Raw genomic sequence first — 19,172 nt, forward strand, 5'->3', positions numbered from 1 at the left:
ATTTGTGTGAATTTTAGTCAATTAAAAAGCTCTAAAACTAGAGTATGAAAATCTTAATATATTCAATAAATGGAGGAATATTTCTAATGGAGTAAAACAAGTTTTTGAAATTTGAGTTCCAACTTGGGAAATATTAGTCCTTACAGTGTTTTAAAAAATATTACAAATATCTAGAAAAAGTACCCAGTACTGTATTGTCATCTGGATTCCTCAATCCCTCTATAAATCTTAAAGCCCTCTCTCTCAGTGAGGCAAAGCACCTTCCTCTTCCAGCAGCCCTACACAGCTATACCCTAAAACCTCCAGGCTGTGGCTGAAGGCACAAGCAGAAAGCAGCCAGGGCAGTTTGCAGCAGCTCCAACAGGCACAAGAGATGCACTCCCACAGTTCCAGCAGGCAGCTCCCTTCCCAGCCACAGCCAGGGCTCCCCTGAGCACACATTTTTATTTAGTCATGCAAGAGGCAAAGGGTGAAGGGGTAAAGGAGGAGGGAGAGGAAGAAAGAACATAGGTAACACCAGGAAAAGATGAAATGCTGCCCCAGAAAAGACTGCTGATGCTGCACTGAGTGCTGTTACTGTGCTAACAGATGATTAAAAATGATGGGAAAAAAGTCTGGAACACATGGCAGGGAGAAGGTGCTTTCTTTTAATCTGTGAGGGCTCCTAGTGCTGTGCTCCAGGAAGCAGTGCTCAAGGACACGACAAAGCCTTGCTTTCTGTGCCTGCTCGCTGCTGTCAGGGTGCTGGGGTCTGCTCCTGGCAGAGACTCCCCCCTTGACAGAAACAATTACTGAGGAGCAAAGCCTGGCAGAACAAGCAGAGCTGTGATTGATAATCTGGGCGCATTACAGACCTTCAACAAAAGCCACAATGCCTAAATTTGACAGCTGGCAATGTTTGATGAGAGCCAATTAGTGGATATATATTCACTTCAGCCAGAAGTTTCTTCTGTTTCTAGTCCAACAGCTTCCTGAATAGGAAGTGTACAGAATGATTTTGCCCACTTCTGCCTGCTCACATGCCAGCTACGCTGGCAGCATAGCTAAGAATATACTGTAAAAACTACATATTTTGGCACCTTTGTATATAAAAACCAGTATTGAAAAGCTGCAAGTGACCCTCCAGACACTGGTGGTACAAGAACCTGAAGAAAGGTGACTTTACTTTGACTCCACAGACCATGCAGTGGATAGGTGAGGCTGCACTGCATATGTAACAAGTCCACTCCAAGTGACCATAGTTATTGAAATGCTTCACTATTCCTTGAAAAATTTCTTGCAAAGTACATTAATCTGTTTGTTCCTGCTTCAAACTGGTTAACCTGGCATTCAGAGAACACCAGAACTCAGAGTACCTTCTGTTCTGCCCAGCTCATAAAGAAACCTCTGGCACGGCACATTCAAATTCCTCTGCCTGTTCTTAACTGTCTTATCACAAAAATTTTCTGTCCCCACTTTTACATCTATTTGCACTCTTGCCAATGCAAGTACACGGGGACTGTGGTAAGGAGATCAATAAACAAAGATGGATCCAAGTGCCCTGAACCTCATCACTCATTTAAAATATTAATTTTTCTTCCTCGGCTATAAAGAAGTCACCACCACCACACTCAGACAACTTACACACATATTCCCAGACTTCCTAAGTTGCCTTCTGACAGTGGTTTGAGAGATGCCTCCCCTCACTGAACTCCAGACTGCTGGAACCTTTCAGAGAACAACAGGGGCTCTGTCACAAAACAGCACCACATTTAGCAATTATCTGCAGAGACTGTATCCATGTCACCTGAGAAATGCCTTTGCTAACAGAGTAATCACTCTCATCAGACATAGTTTCAAATCAGGGCAGCTAAGGCAAAGCAAAGACTAACTGCACAGCCCCACAATCTGTATTATTTCATTGGGCAGGATGGTAACTAAAGCTGCCAGAAGTGTGGTCATGCTGATACAGCTTCTCAGCAGCAAGAGGAAAACATATGCCTGTCAGTCTCCTTTGACCTGTTTTACATCCTCTTGTTATAAAGAGAAATGACTCCAGCCAGTGGAACTTCAGTTTGGAAAAGTTCACAGCAGAGGAGTGTCAGGTGTCAGTGTGCAGGGTTTCCAGGGAAACAAGTAACAGTGGAAAAATATGATTTTTGGTGTGAGAAGCTACTCTGGAATCTGCAGTTCCTCATGATCCCACGAACCACATTTACTTGGGAAACCAGTCTTTGCAGTAACTTGGCCTCATAAAGAAAACCAGTCAAAATCTTACAGGGAAGAGGCACAAAGCAGCACAGAAAAACCAGCTCTGGTACTTGCTTGTTTAGGTGAAATGTATATTCAATATTGCCTAAATAGTATTATTACCAGTCAATTATTAGCTATTTGACCATTGCCAAACAATTCCTGTCCATTTGTGGGAATGTTAAATAACAGCCCCTCAAATTCAGGCTGGTCCACAGAGGAAGGCACAGTCTTGGTGAGGATATGGAATCAGAAGGAAACAACAGGTATTAAAGATTCCTCTAATGGCAAGGCTGACTACAAAACCCACACTTAAGAAGCATTAAGGGCTTCTTAATTCCCTTCATTAAAAGAGAAAGGAGCTCTTTTTGAGTGAACAGCAAGATAACTACAAAACCCACACTTACAATAGCATGGGGCTTCTTAATTCCCTTCATTAAAAGAGAAAGGAGCTCTTTTTGAGTGAACAGCAAGATATCTACGGCAAGAACATGACAGGGAGTAAAGTTTTTATTCCTATCCCGCAATAGAAAAAAATAGCAATCAGCTTAAATTGCAGTAAGGGACATTACATATAATAATAAAGACAGATAAGGTATAAAAAAGACTTCCCAGGACTGAAAGTCCTTCCCTTAAAGTCTTTAGGAACAGATTACAGGTCTAACTGGATGAATCAACTCAGTTGCAGAGAGCTCTCTCCTGATCCCATATTATTCACTATTTTTCATTAACAGTTTGCATGACAAAAGAAAATGTGTATTTATGAAATACATGGAGAAAGCTTAAGCTGGGTGGTTCTCTGAGCATACTCAAATATAGAATAAAAACTCAACATATTCTTAAAAGACTGAGGAACTGATCTGAAAATAAATTTGACTTAGGCATAGGCAGCATAATAAAACATGTCATATTAATCTAACCTGAAGTTGCACAATTTCAAAGAAAAACGTTGAGATCCTGTCATCAGTAACACTGAGTCAAGCTAGCTCCTGGTAACTTCTGCTATAATAATAACAATTATGAAACAAGTGAATATGACTATTTACAAACAATTCATTTGAATTAAACTCCAAGCTGTCTGAACACATTAATACTGTTCAGAGCCTCCTAAAAATTTTAACACTTACTACTTCACATTTATGGCATGGCAGTGACAGAGATGCTGGTCAAGTCAGGCACCCACTCTGTTACACACTGTACAAATACAGAAAATGACAGTCTTTGCTACAAACAGCTCCTAGCAGAAAATCCCAGCTGTTCAAGACTGAAAGCCCACAGACAGGAAAACCTCAGCCCTTTCAGATATGCCTTCCCTTTACCACTGAGAACTGTGGAGTGGTGCTTTGCTCTGTTACAATAAATAGAAGCTGATATTAAAACTTAGCTTGACGAGGAAAGGGATAAAAGGCAAGCAGCTCTTTCCTAACAGCTGAGCAGTGTCTGTGCTCCACCAAGCAGGACCCAAAGCTCCCTGGGTTCCTTTCAGCCCGGTGTGACACCCAGCAGGGCCCTCTCCACACCACATCTGGATCTGGTTACACAACTCCAGCTCTTGCATCAGCCCAGCCCCTCCAGAGCAGCAGCCTCCCAGCCACTGCCTCTCCGTCAGCTACCCACAGAGACACAGAGCCCTAGGAGGAATAAATTGGGACCACATTAGCTGGTGACCCTCGCCCTGCAATGGCCCTGCCTGTCTGATGATAGAGGAAATCCCTCATCCAAACTGACAACCAATATGAAACAGGCAGCTGCACTTACTGGAGAGCCTGGTCAATGCTGAGCGCCTCATTAGGAAATGGGCTCTGTATTGAGGCACATTCCTGCAATTCAGAGCCTAGAAACTCTAAATTAAAACAACATTGATGCCATATCCTCTTTCCAAAATGCTTCTCTTCATCCTAACTTTAATGCACATACTTAGAGAAATTAAAGAACCAAATGTTGTTGGCAGGACTCCTTCCCTCTCCTGTGCAGCAGCACCCTTCCCATGTGAGTGACCAGGAATGTGACAGTGTTGGGAAAGGACAGAGGCCAAGGGATGACAGCAGAGCCCTCCAGATTCTGGATACCCTTCCCTTGATGAACCCATGTGTCTTCACTGATACTTTTAAATAAATAAAAATCATAGGCAATCGTTGGAACAAGTTTTTGTTTTGTGAGTGTTGTACCTTTCTACACTCTAAGAAAGGTCAGTTAACAGCAAGTCAGCCAATGGTAACCAGCACAAGAAAAGTCCAATCCAAATCCTATCCTTCACACTCACTATTGCAGCTTAGTCAGGAAACTGCTTTCCTAAAGCACCCAGTCAGAAGCTCTTCCCAGCCTGCAGAGATTCAGCCCTGCTGGTGCCACAGCACGCACAGCTCTTGCCACAAACCACCCCTTCCCACACGGCTCAGCATTTCTGTGTGCATCCTACGCACGTGGAAATGGGAATCTTTTACTCAGCTCTGTCTGACCACCAGCTGAAAGAGCTGCTTTCCCACCACAAAGCCTCAGCATTGCCCAGGAATGGGATGGACTGAAATACCAAATACTTATCAGGGAGCTCAACAGCTCTGAAACACGAATGACTGAGGTCAGGATCCCAGCTCTGAATCTGAAGGGTTGAATAAACTTTTTGGGTTTTTTGCTTTTCAAAGTCTTCCAGAATATCTTGATTTGTGGCATCACTGCCTTCCCTGAACAGCTGTGTTCAACACATCTGCAAGCCTGAAAGAGTTTTCATTTACAATTTCTACTGTGAATTCAAGAATCACAGCTGAACTTTTAGGAAGTTCCTGAAAGGTGACATGGTTCTGTGGAGCTGGCAAACACATGGACCCTTGTTCTCAAGATGCAGAAAAGGGTCCATGTGGAGAAGGCTTAAACTGAGGAAGCAGCATAGTTGTTTTGTTGGAAAATATGAGGCTGGTGACCTGGAACAACTGAAGAGGAGTGCAAGGGCCAAGTACACAGAATATTTGCAAAGCATGTGGAAAAATGAGATTTCCCTTGACTACATCAGTAATGAAGATCTTGTAAAATCTCACAGCCATCTCTTCTGACCCATCTCCTATTTCTGGACCTGTCAAAGTTGGTGTGATTTGAATTTATTCAGATAAAGTACATACCAAAACTACTGGCACTGAAAAAAAAAATAAATGGAATTTTAGATTCTCTGCAACTCATAGAGGTGGTGAGTAATACTCTCCTATAATAAGCAATGAGGAGCTTTTCTGTCAATGTGTTGAAAGCTGCACACAAAAAAACCCCAGATATAAGATGACACATCCTTAAAACACAGGATAGAATTTAGGGAGGATGTGTCAAATCTCTGTTTGGTCACATAAATATTTCTCGGGTATACTTTAAATAGAGTTTAGATTGTTTATATGTAAACATTCATTCCGCCTTGGGGATTGTGGATATACGAGAGAATACCTGTGATTTTATACTTATACTACACATAAAACTTTTATTTATACTACCTATAGCACAGATGTGTTGAGGAGATTACTCTCTGCTTTCTTCATTTTTTTTAAGATTAAAATCTTAAACAATCTTAAACAGTGACAAGTCTTTACAGCTGACTGCAGTTTTGGAACCAGAATCTTCAAAGGTATTTCAACAGTCCAAGGAATTGTTTGAAAAAGGACTATTGCTCCAACCTCAGATCATAATTGGTCTCAGTACATATCAAGAACAATTTCAAATTCATCTCCTTTTTAATTTTCATTTATTTGGGAAATTAATCATCCCAAAAAATATGCAGAAAAGCACCTAGAACTGGTATCCTTAAGGGAAACGACCATGTCTTTTTAGGAAGAGTTTATGATATTTTAAGACTTAGCAGCACTGAAAGATAACAATAGGAGCTACAATATTTTAAAAAATTATTTATCTGAAACCTAAGTCATTACAGATAGGCACAATGTTAATATGTTACTGAAGTATACACAAATTTTCAGCAGAAAAAAACTCACCACAAAATACTACAGGTTGTTCCAGCTACTAACAAAAGATAACCAGAAGTAAACTGGGAAGGGCAAGGGGCATGAAAGCATCTGAATTTAGGACAACAAGAACTAAGAACTGATGTTAATTTCTATTAGAACGAGTGGTACCATAAATTACAGCTGCTGCATCAACAATTACATGAACAAACCAAGTACTTGTCATTGCTGTGATCACTTCTGATTCCTGTTCTAGCAGATGACCTGGCTGAGCAGTGACAGTAATTACAACTGTTGCTCAAAAGTAAATAATACAGGACTGCAATCTGTACTTCTAGCTCATTCAGAAGCTGGTACATAAAACCCCCAAAAGTACTGTTCTTAAATGAAACCACAAATAATTACCATAAACAACATGGCCAATAACCTACTTTTGTTTGCTAAGGAAGAAGCACAGAAATCCCTTATCACAATGCTGACCTGGTTTTGTCTTACATTCCCTGACAGCAACAGAAATCATCTGGTTGACAGATGAAATGCTGCACATAAAATTTTATGAAGATGGAAATGGTGGCACTGAAGAAGTTGATACTGGATTGGCAGCAGCATATGTGCTATTAAGAGGAATGTGGCAAGGGAATAACTCAGGAAAACCCACCAGAAGTGCTGAAGTGAAAAATCTACACAGATTTTTTCAGATCCTAAATCTCTTATTGCCAGGGATGCCTTTTGCTTCCTCTGTGTTTTACTGGCAATGTACTTTTCACATTGCATTCAGTACTGGAACATAATGTTAAATGCTTTAACAGAAACACACTTTTTCTAATAGTTATGCCAACACAGAAAGATCTTAGAAATGGGAGAGGCCAGAAATAGGAAGCGACCAATCTTCTCACAAGCATGAGACCATCACAGGAGAGACTGTGTGGTGTAACATTCATATTGAGCTCTACAGCCTTTCAAATAGGCTTCTTCCCCAAAAAGGCAAATACAAGCCCCCAAGAGAAGTATCATTACTTTTCCCTGAATCTGTGACTATTTGTGCCTGTAGTGGACAATAACCAATGTCCATTTACAACTTCCTATACATCCTATCACACATTTATTACTCAGGCAGTGACACAAAGAAACTTCCCTCAATGCTGAGTCCAGTAGCTAGTTTGAAATTGTTATTTATGCACTTTCCATCCTAACATATCACAGGATTATACATTACTAATTCTGTGAATCAAGATAATAATCCCACACCAGATTATTAACCAGATTTTTCCTAGCCCTCCTGTACCCACCTGCTGCTTGAGCTGTTGCACAAGACGGTCCTTCTCTCGTTTCAGCGCAGCCACTTCATCCTGAGTCTTCTTCTTAGAGGATGAAAGCTCTAGCAGAGCAATATTGGCATCTTTTTCACTAATGGCAGCAAGAAGGGCTTCTTGTCTGAAAACAACCCAAATGAATTACATTATTATCCTGCAAAACTTAGAGGACTCCTCTACAAATATTTGAGCATATCATAAATGCTGTACCAGTGTGCAACTCTGAAAAGCAGTAATAAATATTTTTGTCAGGGCTACATGTCTGTTGGTGGAACAGGAAGTCAAGACACACACACCTCCCCGTAGACAACTGTGCTGATACCAAACTGTAGCTTATAGGGTAAGAAAAACACATTATGTTCTTCTTCTGCACTCACCTTCTCAGTTTTTAATAACTACCATTTACTATTACTTTGGCTGAACATTTTCCCATACTCCTTCCCTGTAGCAGAAAACTCTTACAAATAGAATGCAGAAACATTTTATACATACTGTGAAAAAGGAGACAAATAATCATCCTAACAGTTAAACAGCAGTTCTCAAAGGAAGCCAAAGGATTGATTATATTAGGGAAAGCAACCTTTTCCGTCCTTCCACCTTAATTCTCCTCTTTAGCTGGTGATGTGCAACAGGTTTTCAAAGAAAACCTTGGCCTTCTTGCCCAGTAGTGTTGGCTTGTCTCACCTCTCATCACCTTGCAAAGAAGGCAGAAAATGAGGTCCTAAGTGTGCAGTGGTGTGAAAGATGGCATCATGCAGGAGTGATGACGAAAGACAAAACAAATACAACACATTTCTTACCTACATTTCATCTAAAAATAAAGTTGCAAATGCACTTGAAGTTTTGCTGCAGCATTCAATATCAAGAAGTTTATTATCAGAATCCCAATTTAAGCCACTGTCTCAAAAAATGTGGAAAAAAACCACGTTTCAAGAGGAAAAGATGCGTTTCAAGAGACAAATTTGTTCACCATCTGACAGGACAGTGAACTACACAATGGACTTTCTGTGGGTAGAATTTCTCTCTGGGTTTACACAGGTGTTTCTACTACAGTCCAGGAGTTAGCTTGCTTTACATGAAATACCAGCATATCAAAAATCTCACAGATACAGTGTAGAGAGTACTTGGATCCTGCCTAGATCATATCTCCAAAATATTATTGCTTCCCTTTCAAAATGTAGTACCATAAAGTAAAGCAAATTTTTTTAGATACTTTAGGATAATCATAAAGTATTCTAAATACATTTGTGCTATGAAGAAATATAAATATTCTGGTGACTTAATGGAGGCAAAGAGTAGAAGAAAGGAAAAGGTGCACACAGATTCCCAGATGTAGTGTCAAGACTACGTTTTGGTAGGTGTGGGAACGATGGATAATTGGGTGTGTTATTATTGCCATTTTGTTTCTGCTGCTTTTGCTTTATGGAAAAGTATCCAGTTTTGGATGTCTGCCTGAAACATGAAAAATACCAATAGGGTGAAGTGACAGAACATGATCCATGACCTCTGCTTTTTTCCAGCTATCGGTATCCTGGGAAAGACAGGCTGGCTTGGAGCTCTGGTCATTTTCACTTTCTTTAGAGTAATCTGTTTTGATTATAAAGAAACACTTATTCTTTTAATAGTAAGCCCACAATCCTCGCTGATGATTCAGGACTAGAGCCAAGAATATCTCCGTAACTCTATCTGTGGAGCCATTACTCTGGTATGGAAATTGGAGGTGCCTCAAATAGTATGTAAGCCATACACCTCCTGCAATCAAATCCTTTGTTGCCCATCTCTCCTTCTTAAGTGAAAACCCCAAGGCCAGGAAAATGAGATATGGATAGCAGTCAATTTTTTTTTTTAATTTTTTTTCCCTGAAAAATCTTTGCCACCATGTCTTAGAAAAGAACTTCCTACTGGCCAAAACTTCAGTTCTGTGCTGTGAGATGAGGGTGCTGGTCAAGAGGCAGGGTGAAAGCCACTGTGGCTTTCTGACTGTTTTCTGGAACTGAAACAGAGTGAAGTTTGAACAAAAGTAAGAAAAATACTCTGTGATAAGTGCATTGTAGCTGCATTTTTTTACTTTAGCAAGCTAAATGTAAATTGCTGCATGTGGGAGAAGTGCAGTTGTCACTGTCAGCTCTGCTGGAAGGGACATGTCTGTAGTGGCAAGCTTTCAGTGGAGCTTGCAACTGCCAAATGATTCCAAGACAATAAAAAGGGCATACTACCAAGCAAAAGACAAGGTTTCTGATTGAAGAGCACTATAAAAGTGATTTATTTCCCTTCCTGAGAGCTTTATCCCCAGGGAGGGCAGAGGAACTTGCTGTGAGACAGGTGATGTGGCAAGAAGGAGAAAATGGGCTGCTGTGTGCATGGTGGTGTCAGCACATGAACAAACCTATCCATCAGGAGTGCTGCAGTCAGTCCTGGAGGCTCAGGCACTGCCACAGGCTTGGCTTCTTCAGCAAAATGCTTCTCCTCAGTTCACAACATTGGAGGTCCTGAAAAGTTCTCATAAGCAGGCAAAACATGCTGCACAACCCAAGGATGCTGATCTTTTCAAATGCTGGCTAGGGCCAGAGTCACTGAGCAGACAAAGTTCACTTAAGTTAATTCAGGTATTTCAGATGCTGGTACTGGTGTGGCTGTGCCAACATCAACTCACCAGGGGCAAACTGCCTATTTATCTCTCCTCTGCAGCAGGTCCTGCAGCCTGAACTGAGCTGCACACGCCTCACAAGACGAAAGCAGACTGTAACAGACTGAATACTACCAAAGGAAACGTGAAATGGCAACAGTGTAGAAAAATCTACTGAAAACAGGTTCCAGTTTTACTCCAAATTGGACAAAAAAAAAAAAAAAGGAGATTAGGTTTTTCCTTCTATTTACACTGAAGCCTTTCACTGAATGTAGATCATGATCAATACAGACTGGAATGGTATTAAGACCTGTAGGTTTAATTCTTAAGAGACAGTGGTAGATATAACCTCAAGATCAATATCAACATTATTTACCTTGTTTGCAGTCTTGAAAAAATAATGCAAAGAAAGATGGGCTTGCCTTTTTAAAATAGATGCCCACAGAATAGTTACAGGCCAGTAGAGCAGAGAGATTTGACAACAAACACAAAGGATACTGTGCAAATGCATGTCTCCTTCAACTCTTGAATAGAAATGTCTGATTTGGGGAAGATAACTGGGCAATAGTGTACTATTACACTATTACTAATTACTAATACTAATAGAATCAAGATGTCTTTAAACGGGTTTCTATGGCACTAGGTTTCAGAAGACTACATAATTCCTTCACAGCCCTTTCCCAGTAAAAGAGAAGAATCCTTTTGGTAAAACACAAGAGGAGGTGAACTTTAAAAAGCAGTTTTGTACTTTGCAGTACTGTTCCCAGGGTCATAGCACTGGAATATTTATCAGTTGTATAATTAGAAAGAATAACAGGCTGCAAACAGTGCTGCATTAATGATGCTTCAAAACATGAAACTATACATATTCATTAAAAGAATATGCCTACATATGTCAGGGAGAACACTGATTCTATATAGAAATGTTATAAATATATTCTATAAAATTTTATTTCAAATTATGAAATTTCTTCCTATCTGGAGTATTTCTGAAAGTGTGTAAGAGATAATATGAAAGCAATATTGATATCAGCAGCAGCTTTGATTTTAATGTCATGGAAGAACTGGGATTATTCCATCAGCCTAGTTGCATTACAGGATCAAATCTGTTTTCCTTCTGACTAGGCATTAAACTAAAGCATTTACAAGAATAACACAAATTTGAAGAGTCCAGGTAGCCACAAGCCCATAGCAATCCAGTCAGTTCCTTCAACAGAGACTGTTGCACTTCCATGAGCAATGATTAAGCTGCCAGCGTTTTCATCCTTGCATATTAAGATGAGCTGTAATTATGGCTGTTGTGCCTTTAGTACACAAGGAAAGATCCTCCTGTTTCATGAGCTGTTAACTCATGGTAAGGGCATCAATCACTAAGAACCACAGAGGTGCCACTTATACAAGACTTGTTTTGGTTGTCTGATTTTTGTCCACTGCATTTACTCCAAATGTACAGAAAATTCTGCTAAAAGCTTTTAACGCTTTCCTATCAGAGACATTTGTAAGACTTACCCTGGTGAATCACCATCACAATAAGAACTGTATTATTTGCATATGAATTAAAAACCCTCCCAAGATGCGACAACAACAGAAAGAACTGCAGGCAGAGAAATTGGGGTCCCGTACTGTAGTGTTATGAGAGCTAGACAGACAGGCAGCAGCCAAGAACATAAAAGCTGATGTGACAACAACAGAAAGAACTCGAAGGCAGAGAAATTTGGGTCCAGTATTGGTAGTGTTATGAGAGCTAGACAGACAGGCAGCAGCCAAGAACATAAAAGCATTGGGATATGGCATTCAGTAATTTCATGAGTTTAGCAGAATGACAGGGTTTGGGTGGGTCACACTCAATAAACTCTTAAAAAGTAATTAGGAGTACAACACACCAAACCACTGATTCAATGGGCCAGATGCCCTGGCTCCATCGTCCTCTTCATCATAAACTGTGTCTGCCACTAGAGCAGTAGTTCTGAACTCCACATTCTTTCCTACTTTTTTTTTTGCTGGTTTTTCAACATCTTCAGAAAATTAAGAAACTCTGACTTCCAGTACTTCACAGGGAGGAGACAGTCCTTGCAGAGCACTGGGTATCGAGATTTAGTTCTTAAAAGTAACCTTGAAAAAGGAATTATACCAGTGAATGACATTTCATGATGCTAACAGATGAATAACTCAATTAATATGCAAGCTGCCAAATTCTGCACTGGCTGTAATTTCTGCAGCATTTAAGATGCAGCTCGAAGTATCCCAAAGTGAGCAAACTTTTATCCAAAAGAAACAGTAGCTACCACTTACTGCAAGAGAGTGGGAAAAAAATTTAACTTGGCAATAAGTACTACCTGCTTTTTTTAATTACAGCTGGGAATAATCAAACCTCAGGTTGAAAATTAATTTCCAAAGCACGGCCTTAAATCTTCAGTCAAAAGGGATAATACTACCCTCGTTCCATTCCAGTACTTGTTTCCTGAATCAGCACATCACCTTTGCCTGGCCTGGCTGGCACATCAATCAGCAGCCTTTCTAATCTCTGGTCCATGCTCTTAAAGCTACCAAAACAGAAACTGAGAATTCAAGCAAACCAAATGAGATGAAAATGAGAGTTTTTTGTTATCAGCAAATTGAAGCTTTCTGAGTGTATAACTTTCCACTGGTCTCTTCAAGGTCATTGCATACATGTGACCACAACTGGAAAACAAGATAAAAATACAAACTCTTGGTGAATACAGCTGTGTGATCACAAAAATGATGTCCCTTTAATTTTCCATTATAAGAATGGAGTGATAATAATCAATGTGAATTCCATGACACAGGAAGCATTACCACTTGTACTGCCCTTGTTAAAAAAAAAAAAGATACTGATAATATATTTAGACTTTCCTAACATATTGTCTCTAACATCCCAATTGTCTAGAATCACAGAACTCCTTGCTAGGATTGATAAGCAGTGCTTTTAAAAGTCTTTTCCCTCAACATGTTTGATAAAGTCACAAGTAGTCCTATAAATATTTTATATTACCTTTTCCATCAATGTTTTAGCCCTTCTTGTACTTAAGCTTTCCATCTTAATTTTATCACTTTGGCACCAGAGGTAAAAATTTGCAATTCCTAGTCCTGCTCATGTCTCAGCTCTGAGCACTCAGAATTGCAGTGCAGCCTTAGACTGTGTCTGCCAGCATATCTAGAAAAAAATCTAACACTTTTACAGAGAAGTTTCAAATCCACTATTAATTTCCTGAACTATTTTTATTGACGAATACCTCAGTGAAAAGCTGGCTGCTGCATGTCACAGCTGCTAAACTGACAGCCCATCAGCCTTCCCTAGGTGCCTGCAAAGAGTGGAAGCTCCCCAAGATGGGACATGGCAGAAGGAACGTTCAACCCTGTCACCTGATGGTATGGGAGATTTGTCCCCCATGAAGGGTAGAATTTTTTTGAAGACAACCTTCCTTGCTTTAGCAGCCTTCAGTGCAGAATCTGGATGAGAGGCAGCAGTACTTACAAGGCTCTCGAGCTCCCCAGAGCTGGCTTTTCTGGGAAGGAACTCCTGAAACGGGCGTTCTTTCTTCATCTGCAGTTTAACAGCACTGCAGACAGAGCACAAACTCAAGGCATATTTTTCATCCACAGAGGCAAGAGAGGCCACCAGAATACATCCACCAGGTTTTGAAAACTGACCTTATAAGAAAGGCAGCTTCAATTTATTTTCCTGGGACATGGTCAAGTTCAGGTTGATGTCTAGCTTAGCATGTGGTTTCACAATCGGCTTAAGCTGACACAAGACAGGCTCTTGTGGCAAGAGATGGTTCTGCCCTCCCATTTCCAGGTTCCTGCCCCTCCACTGGCTGTAGATCCCTGCAGCCTGAGGAGCCAGTTAAAACCCTGAATAAACACCAGGAGCCCAGATCTGACCGCAGGTTCCTCATCCCTGGAGGAACTGCCCAGCTGCAGCTCTTCCTGACACTGTGACAGTGTCAAACCCTTCACTGCCACAGCCAGCACTGCCAAAACGTAAGAATGGAAAATGAATCACGGAATTCACACTGATTATAACATATCAAACAACCACAATTACTACAGTGAAAACAATTGTCTTGATGTCTTTGTGAATGCGGCTCGGGTTGAAAGACGGTAGAAAGAAATTTCAGCTTTATCAGTCAAACTTTGACAGCAATACTGCAATCTTACTGTGGCTTCTGATCATGTGAAAAACTCTAGTCATGATTTATAACACAGTTGTTTTAAGAAAATTATCCAGTCTTTATACTCAAATCAGACAGAGCACCTACCTCCCTGCTAAGTCACTACCATGTAATTTCTGGTTAGTGTAATTTATCTCACTTCTGTATCTGTCTCATTTCCATGGCTGACATTCTGACAGGTGATCATACCTGCCTTCCTCTGTATTTTATCAGCTCACTGGAAAACAAGGCAAAGGCATTAACTTAGTTTTGGAACCATATTCATACTACACTTATTCTCAGTGCATTGTGGTTCCACTTTTTTTCCTGATCTTTTTGTAGAAGTGGCTCAAGAATATTTATTATTTATTTTTATTTCTTTTGGGAGGTCTCATTCAGCATGAGCTTTCACAATCCTCACTTTATTCCTGCAATTTCTGCATTCCCTAAATGTCTCTTTGTCTTAACCAGTTTTTAAGGCTGCTGCCAATTTCCTTTTTGGATACAGACACACAGCTTTGTAACTTTCTTAGACTTTCCCCCTTTTGTTGGGGATGCAAAGACCTTATAGTTTTGGACTTTTGATTTAAATAAATGCTCTGCTTCCTCTACGTGAACCTCCTGTGTTCCTCTGACCAATTTACTTGCTATCTAGTAGTCTCCGTTTTTCAGTCTATTAATTTGAAATTGAATGTTTCACTTTTCTAGCATAGTTTTTTTCTTTTAATATAGATTTTATCAATTTGTGATCACTACATCTGAAGTCAGTTTTGGTGATGATTTCTTCTCCACTGTCACCACTACTTATTACAATCCTGAAGTCTCACACCATTACATCTTGGTGATCTAGTCATTATTAAGGTAACAAGCCTGGCAGTTTCTCTAATTTGTATCAAATAAATAGATGCACCTAACAAAACCACATTTCTCTATTATTACTTACATTTAACACAACACCGTCTAAAATCCATAACAGGATACTATCCACTGTCTTTGTGTAACTTTTATGATCCTTACATTATTTTGACTCAAAAAATGCTATAATTTATACTTTTTTATTTCCTCAAAACCTCCATTGTAATTAATATACAACACCATTACTTTCATTTTTAGCTTTCCTGAACAACTTGTAACCACATTTCAGCTCTGAATATTAATCTATTTCTCACTAATTGCTGTTATTCCTGTGACATCCAGTTTCATGTTACATACCAGATGTGTAAAGCTACTTCAGTTTGTTGTTCTTTTACAAACATTCAAATATTCTTCCACGTGTACCATTTCAAAAAATTTTCTTGTCAGAGCTACGGATTGCTTTCATTATTTATTGCCTATCTGAATATCAACTTTGATGTGCCTTGCCTATCTTCCTACTCCTTCTTCTCTGAGGGTTCTTTTGTACATTTGTTCAAGCTTCTCTTCCAGAACCACTTTGTCTGATTTCTCAAAAGAAATATTTTCTTCAAGTTCAGACTTTTAAAATTAATTAATTCTGCAAACAATGTATTTGGGATTTGGTGGTAGTAACAACAGCAGCACTTATGCTGACCTCTGTTCCATCCCAACCCTAACTATACCTGTATTTCAGTCTTTTCTGGTTGCTGCTGCTGCTGCCCAGGAAAGGGATTAAAAAAGGAGCACAAGAAATGCCAAGTGTCTGGATAAGGACAGGAATAGCAGCATCAGGGGAGAAAGAGGCTGGAAGCAGTTTCATTAAACACTGAGGCATCACTTTGCCTCCTGCTCCTGGTAGCTCCAATGACTGCTGCTTAAGTAGTGCCAAAAAAAAGTGTTTCTAAGCAAGCAGGAGTTGTTGAAAGGGTTGAGGACAGAAATGGAGCAGGTGTCAGGGGCTATGGATAAAATTTGGATATATTTAGTTCTGTAATTGCAGCAGAAGGGGCCTGAGAGGTTTCATTTAATTTCCTTTTTCAGATCCGGGTCTGAAAGCAGGTGTAGCTACTTGCAGTCCCAGAGTGCAGATTTGTTTGAATGGGCACTACAGCATTTTCTGATGAGTTTTGAAGATAACTTCCCCGATGCTTGAAGCAACTGGCATTCTACAGTAACTAGGGAGCATCCTACCACCTTCCTTTCTGTTTTTACCTCTACCCAGTGCCTCTTCTTCATGAGATGAAACCAGAGCTGCATGCAGTAAAAGTTTAGAGACTGAGCATGTGTACTCTGATCCAGAACAAGCACTGTTAAGCCTGATCTAAACCATCAAACAGACCTTTGACAATCCTTTATCAGATCCCTGCTAAGCACAGTAATGATACACTCCAATTCAAAGCCTTTTTTCATGTACAGATCTAAAGAGTTTTATTGAAATAAAGGGAAGCTCAACCATCTCAAAGTAAGCTGTTACTGCCTGTTTTGTAATGAGACACAAAGTACATGAACCTTAAGCAACACACAGAAAATGAGACAACAAGTCATTCATATGTGAGGAAGTTGGAAAAACCTGAATTTAGCACAATTCTATCAACCAACACTTTTTCAAGTGAACAAATCTGAAGCTGTGTTTATGCTGTAGTTTGAACAAAAATCCCTCCCAAACCGCCTTATTGAAGAAACACGATCACAGATAAATTTACAGATGTAGCTCTTAGCATCTTAGAGAAAGTAATAAACCTCCACATTTCAAGACTATGAAATAGAGAAAAAATGAATTAAACCAGCTTGTATCACACAAGAAACTGGCTCTCATGAAAACCAGCCTGAACTATAGATAAATTAAAGTTCCCCTATCTTTTTCTAAGTAAAATCTAGCTTATTTTGGTAAAATTGACCTTTAATTGGTTGTACAATTGTTAGGAATTATCAGTCGGTAGCTACTTAGTTAAGATATGTGGCAAGGTTAATTTCTTGCCAAAAAAATCTTGCTGAATTTGAAGATCTTTAAATGTTATCTATTTTATATTAAAAAAAAGTAAATTAAAAAATAAAGAGGCAGAAAATAACTGCAAGGCAGGATGAACATGTGTGACACGGACAACTTTTCATCCTGAAACTATCCTTAAGAAATAGGTGTTTTGACATCAATAAAAATTCTGAGCGTTTTCTGAAGAGTACAGACTAATGAATTTACAAGAAAATATCAGGATGCTGCATGCAGAGGAAATATTTGAAAAACTGAAAGATCAGCACCAAAGGAAAGTGCTAGATTTTAAAACTAACAATTGCCAAATGCAAAACATGAAAACAAACAGTGCCATTTGGAATAGAAACATGGCTTAGTGGAGCTGAGAGTCAGGAGCTACTCTTCACTCCTGTCATTAGTGATTCGACCAAAAGCACATCATTTAACTACCTCTGTAAATGCAAATGCTACTATTTACTAAAGAGCACATCTGGAAACATCTGTCAAACAGTGACATTCTGAGCTGAAAACAGTCAGGTCTCTTTCTTTTTGTTGTTTATTGCTGACTGAAAGGAAAAAGGGGATTACCAAAAACTCGCACACTTATTTCTGCTAGGAGCACCACGGCTGCACTGAGATTTTTCATCTTTTCACACAAGAAACGACAAGGCCACGAAACTACGAAGGAAACACCTGAGCAGCAAGAGGATTCCCCAGCAGACACATGGCAGAGTGGGCAAGACAAGTGGAACTGGCAGCCAGGAGCAAACCTGCCTTTATGGATTTATGGCAGCCTCCCAGTTCAAGGCCCATCTGGTTGGGAAGGGGGAGGCTGGGAGGACCGTGCACCGCTTACATTTTTGCCATTCCTGCTGCGGTATGGCGTGAATAAATCACAGGGCTGAGGTCAGAACAGCCAGCCCATAAAGTGATTCATGGGCCCAGCAGCACATTCCCCCAGGACTATGTACTTTATTACAGTAAACCTCAGAACAAGATACAATTTCCTGTCTCAAGGAGCAGCCTTTAAATCAGGACACCTGGACAGCCCCGCAGCCGCTTGCAGAACAATGGGTCCGAGCCCCACCGCCGCCTCTCCTCGCTGGCCCTGCTGCCTTCACCCAAGCACCACCTTCAGAGAGCCTCCTCCTGCTGCTCCACGTTACTCTGGTGACAGCACCGTGCAGGCAACACACTGATATAATCCCATTCTTCAGGCACAGCTCCCCACCCAAGAAATAAATACTCTCCATATGTTGGTTTTTTCACTCCATTTTAGCTTTTAGGTCTCTTCTGCACTGTAAAAATTTGACTCAAAATGTTAAGGCAACAGAGGAACTGAAAGGGAAATCATTGGTTTCTCTGTTTGCAGGCAGACCCTGCATTGGATTGCATTGGAATGTTTTTTTTTCTTCTTTGCAAGCTGACGAATCTGACATGCAATTTAGGTTGTAATATGGATGTTCTCACTGTGATCAAGGGCTGTGATCTGAGTTTTGGGTTTGGCATCTGGAAAGAAACTGAGGTGGTGACAGAGATGATGGTATTGTTAGACTCCTGAGAAATCTCCCTCCCAGCTAAGAGTAATGTTGCTCTTACACCACAGGTTACATTTCCAGGAGAAAAGAAAGAGAACTCATTTTAAGCCACAAAACAAAGCAGTGGGTATTTTCCACTCTCAACATGCTGTGGAGCCTTGCTTTTCTAAACATTTCAGCCACACAGAGCTTGCAGGCTGTAGAGCATCAACCTGCCATGGCTGGCTTGTATTCCAGCTGTGAAGTGCTGGCTGCGCTTCTGCTGTTCTCCTTGGAAGCAACAGGACACCTCAAATGGGAGCTTCCCATGTTCACACAAAACAGGACAGAGGAAAAACTTGCTTTGCCTCCTTCAGATCCATAATGGATCACCAAAACCAGAGCTAAACTAGGGTCTATTTTTTTTCAGCATGCATTGTTCATGATTAAGAAATGGGAAGGGAAGCTTCCCTTTGAGCATTTAAAGGCAAGATTTTCCTGCAGCTTTGATGAC

General features: G+C 40.2%; 1 protein-coding gene across 11 annotated transcripts in view; it reads right to left on the reverse strand.

Moving 5' to 3' along the window:
* ERC1 (ELKS/RAB6-interacting/CAST family member 1) overlaps window positions 1-19,172 on the reverse strand; it is a 269,174-nt gene that overhangs the window by 47,991 nt on the left and 202,011 nt on the right. For all 11 annotated transcript variants that reach the window (XM_039707938.1, XM_039707939.1, XM_039707936.1 and 8 more), the window contains one exon: window positions 7,454-7,598. In XM_039707938.1, coding sequence (XP_039563872.1) covers window positions 7,454-7,598 — 145 coding nt within the window. The remainder of the gene's footprint in view (window positions 1-7,453; window positions 7,599-19,172) is intronic.

The sequence above is a fragment of the Passer montanus genome, unplaced genomic scaffold, assembly GCF_014805655.1.
Source record: "Passer montanus isolate IOZ18808 unplaced genomic scaffold, ASM1480565v1 scaffold20, whole genome shotgun sequence".
Lineage (NCBI taxonomy): Eukaryota > Metazoa > Chordata > Aves > Passeriformes > Passeridae > Passer > Passer montanus.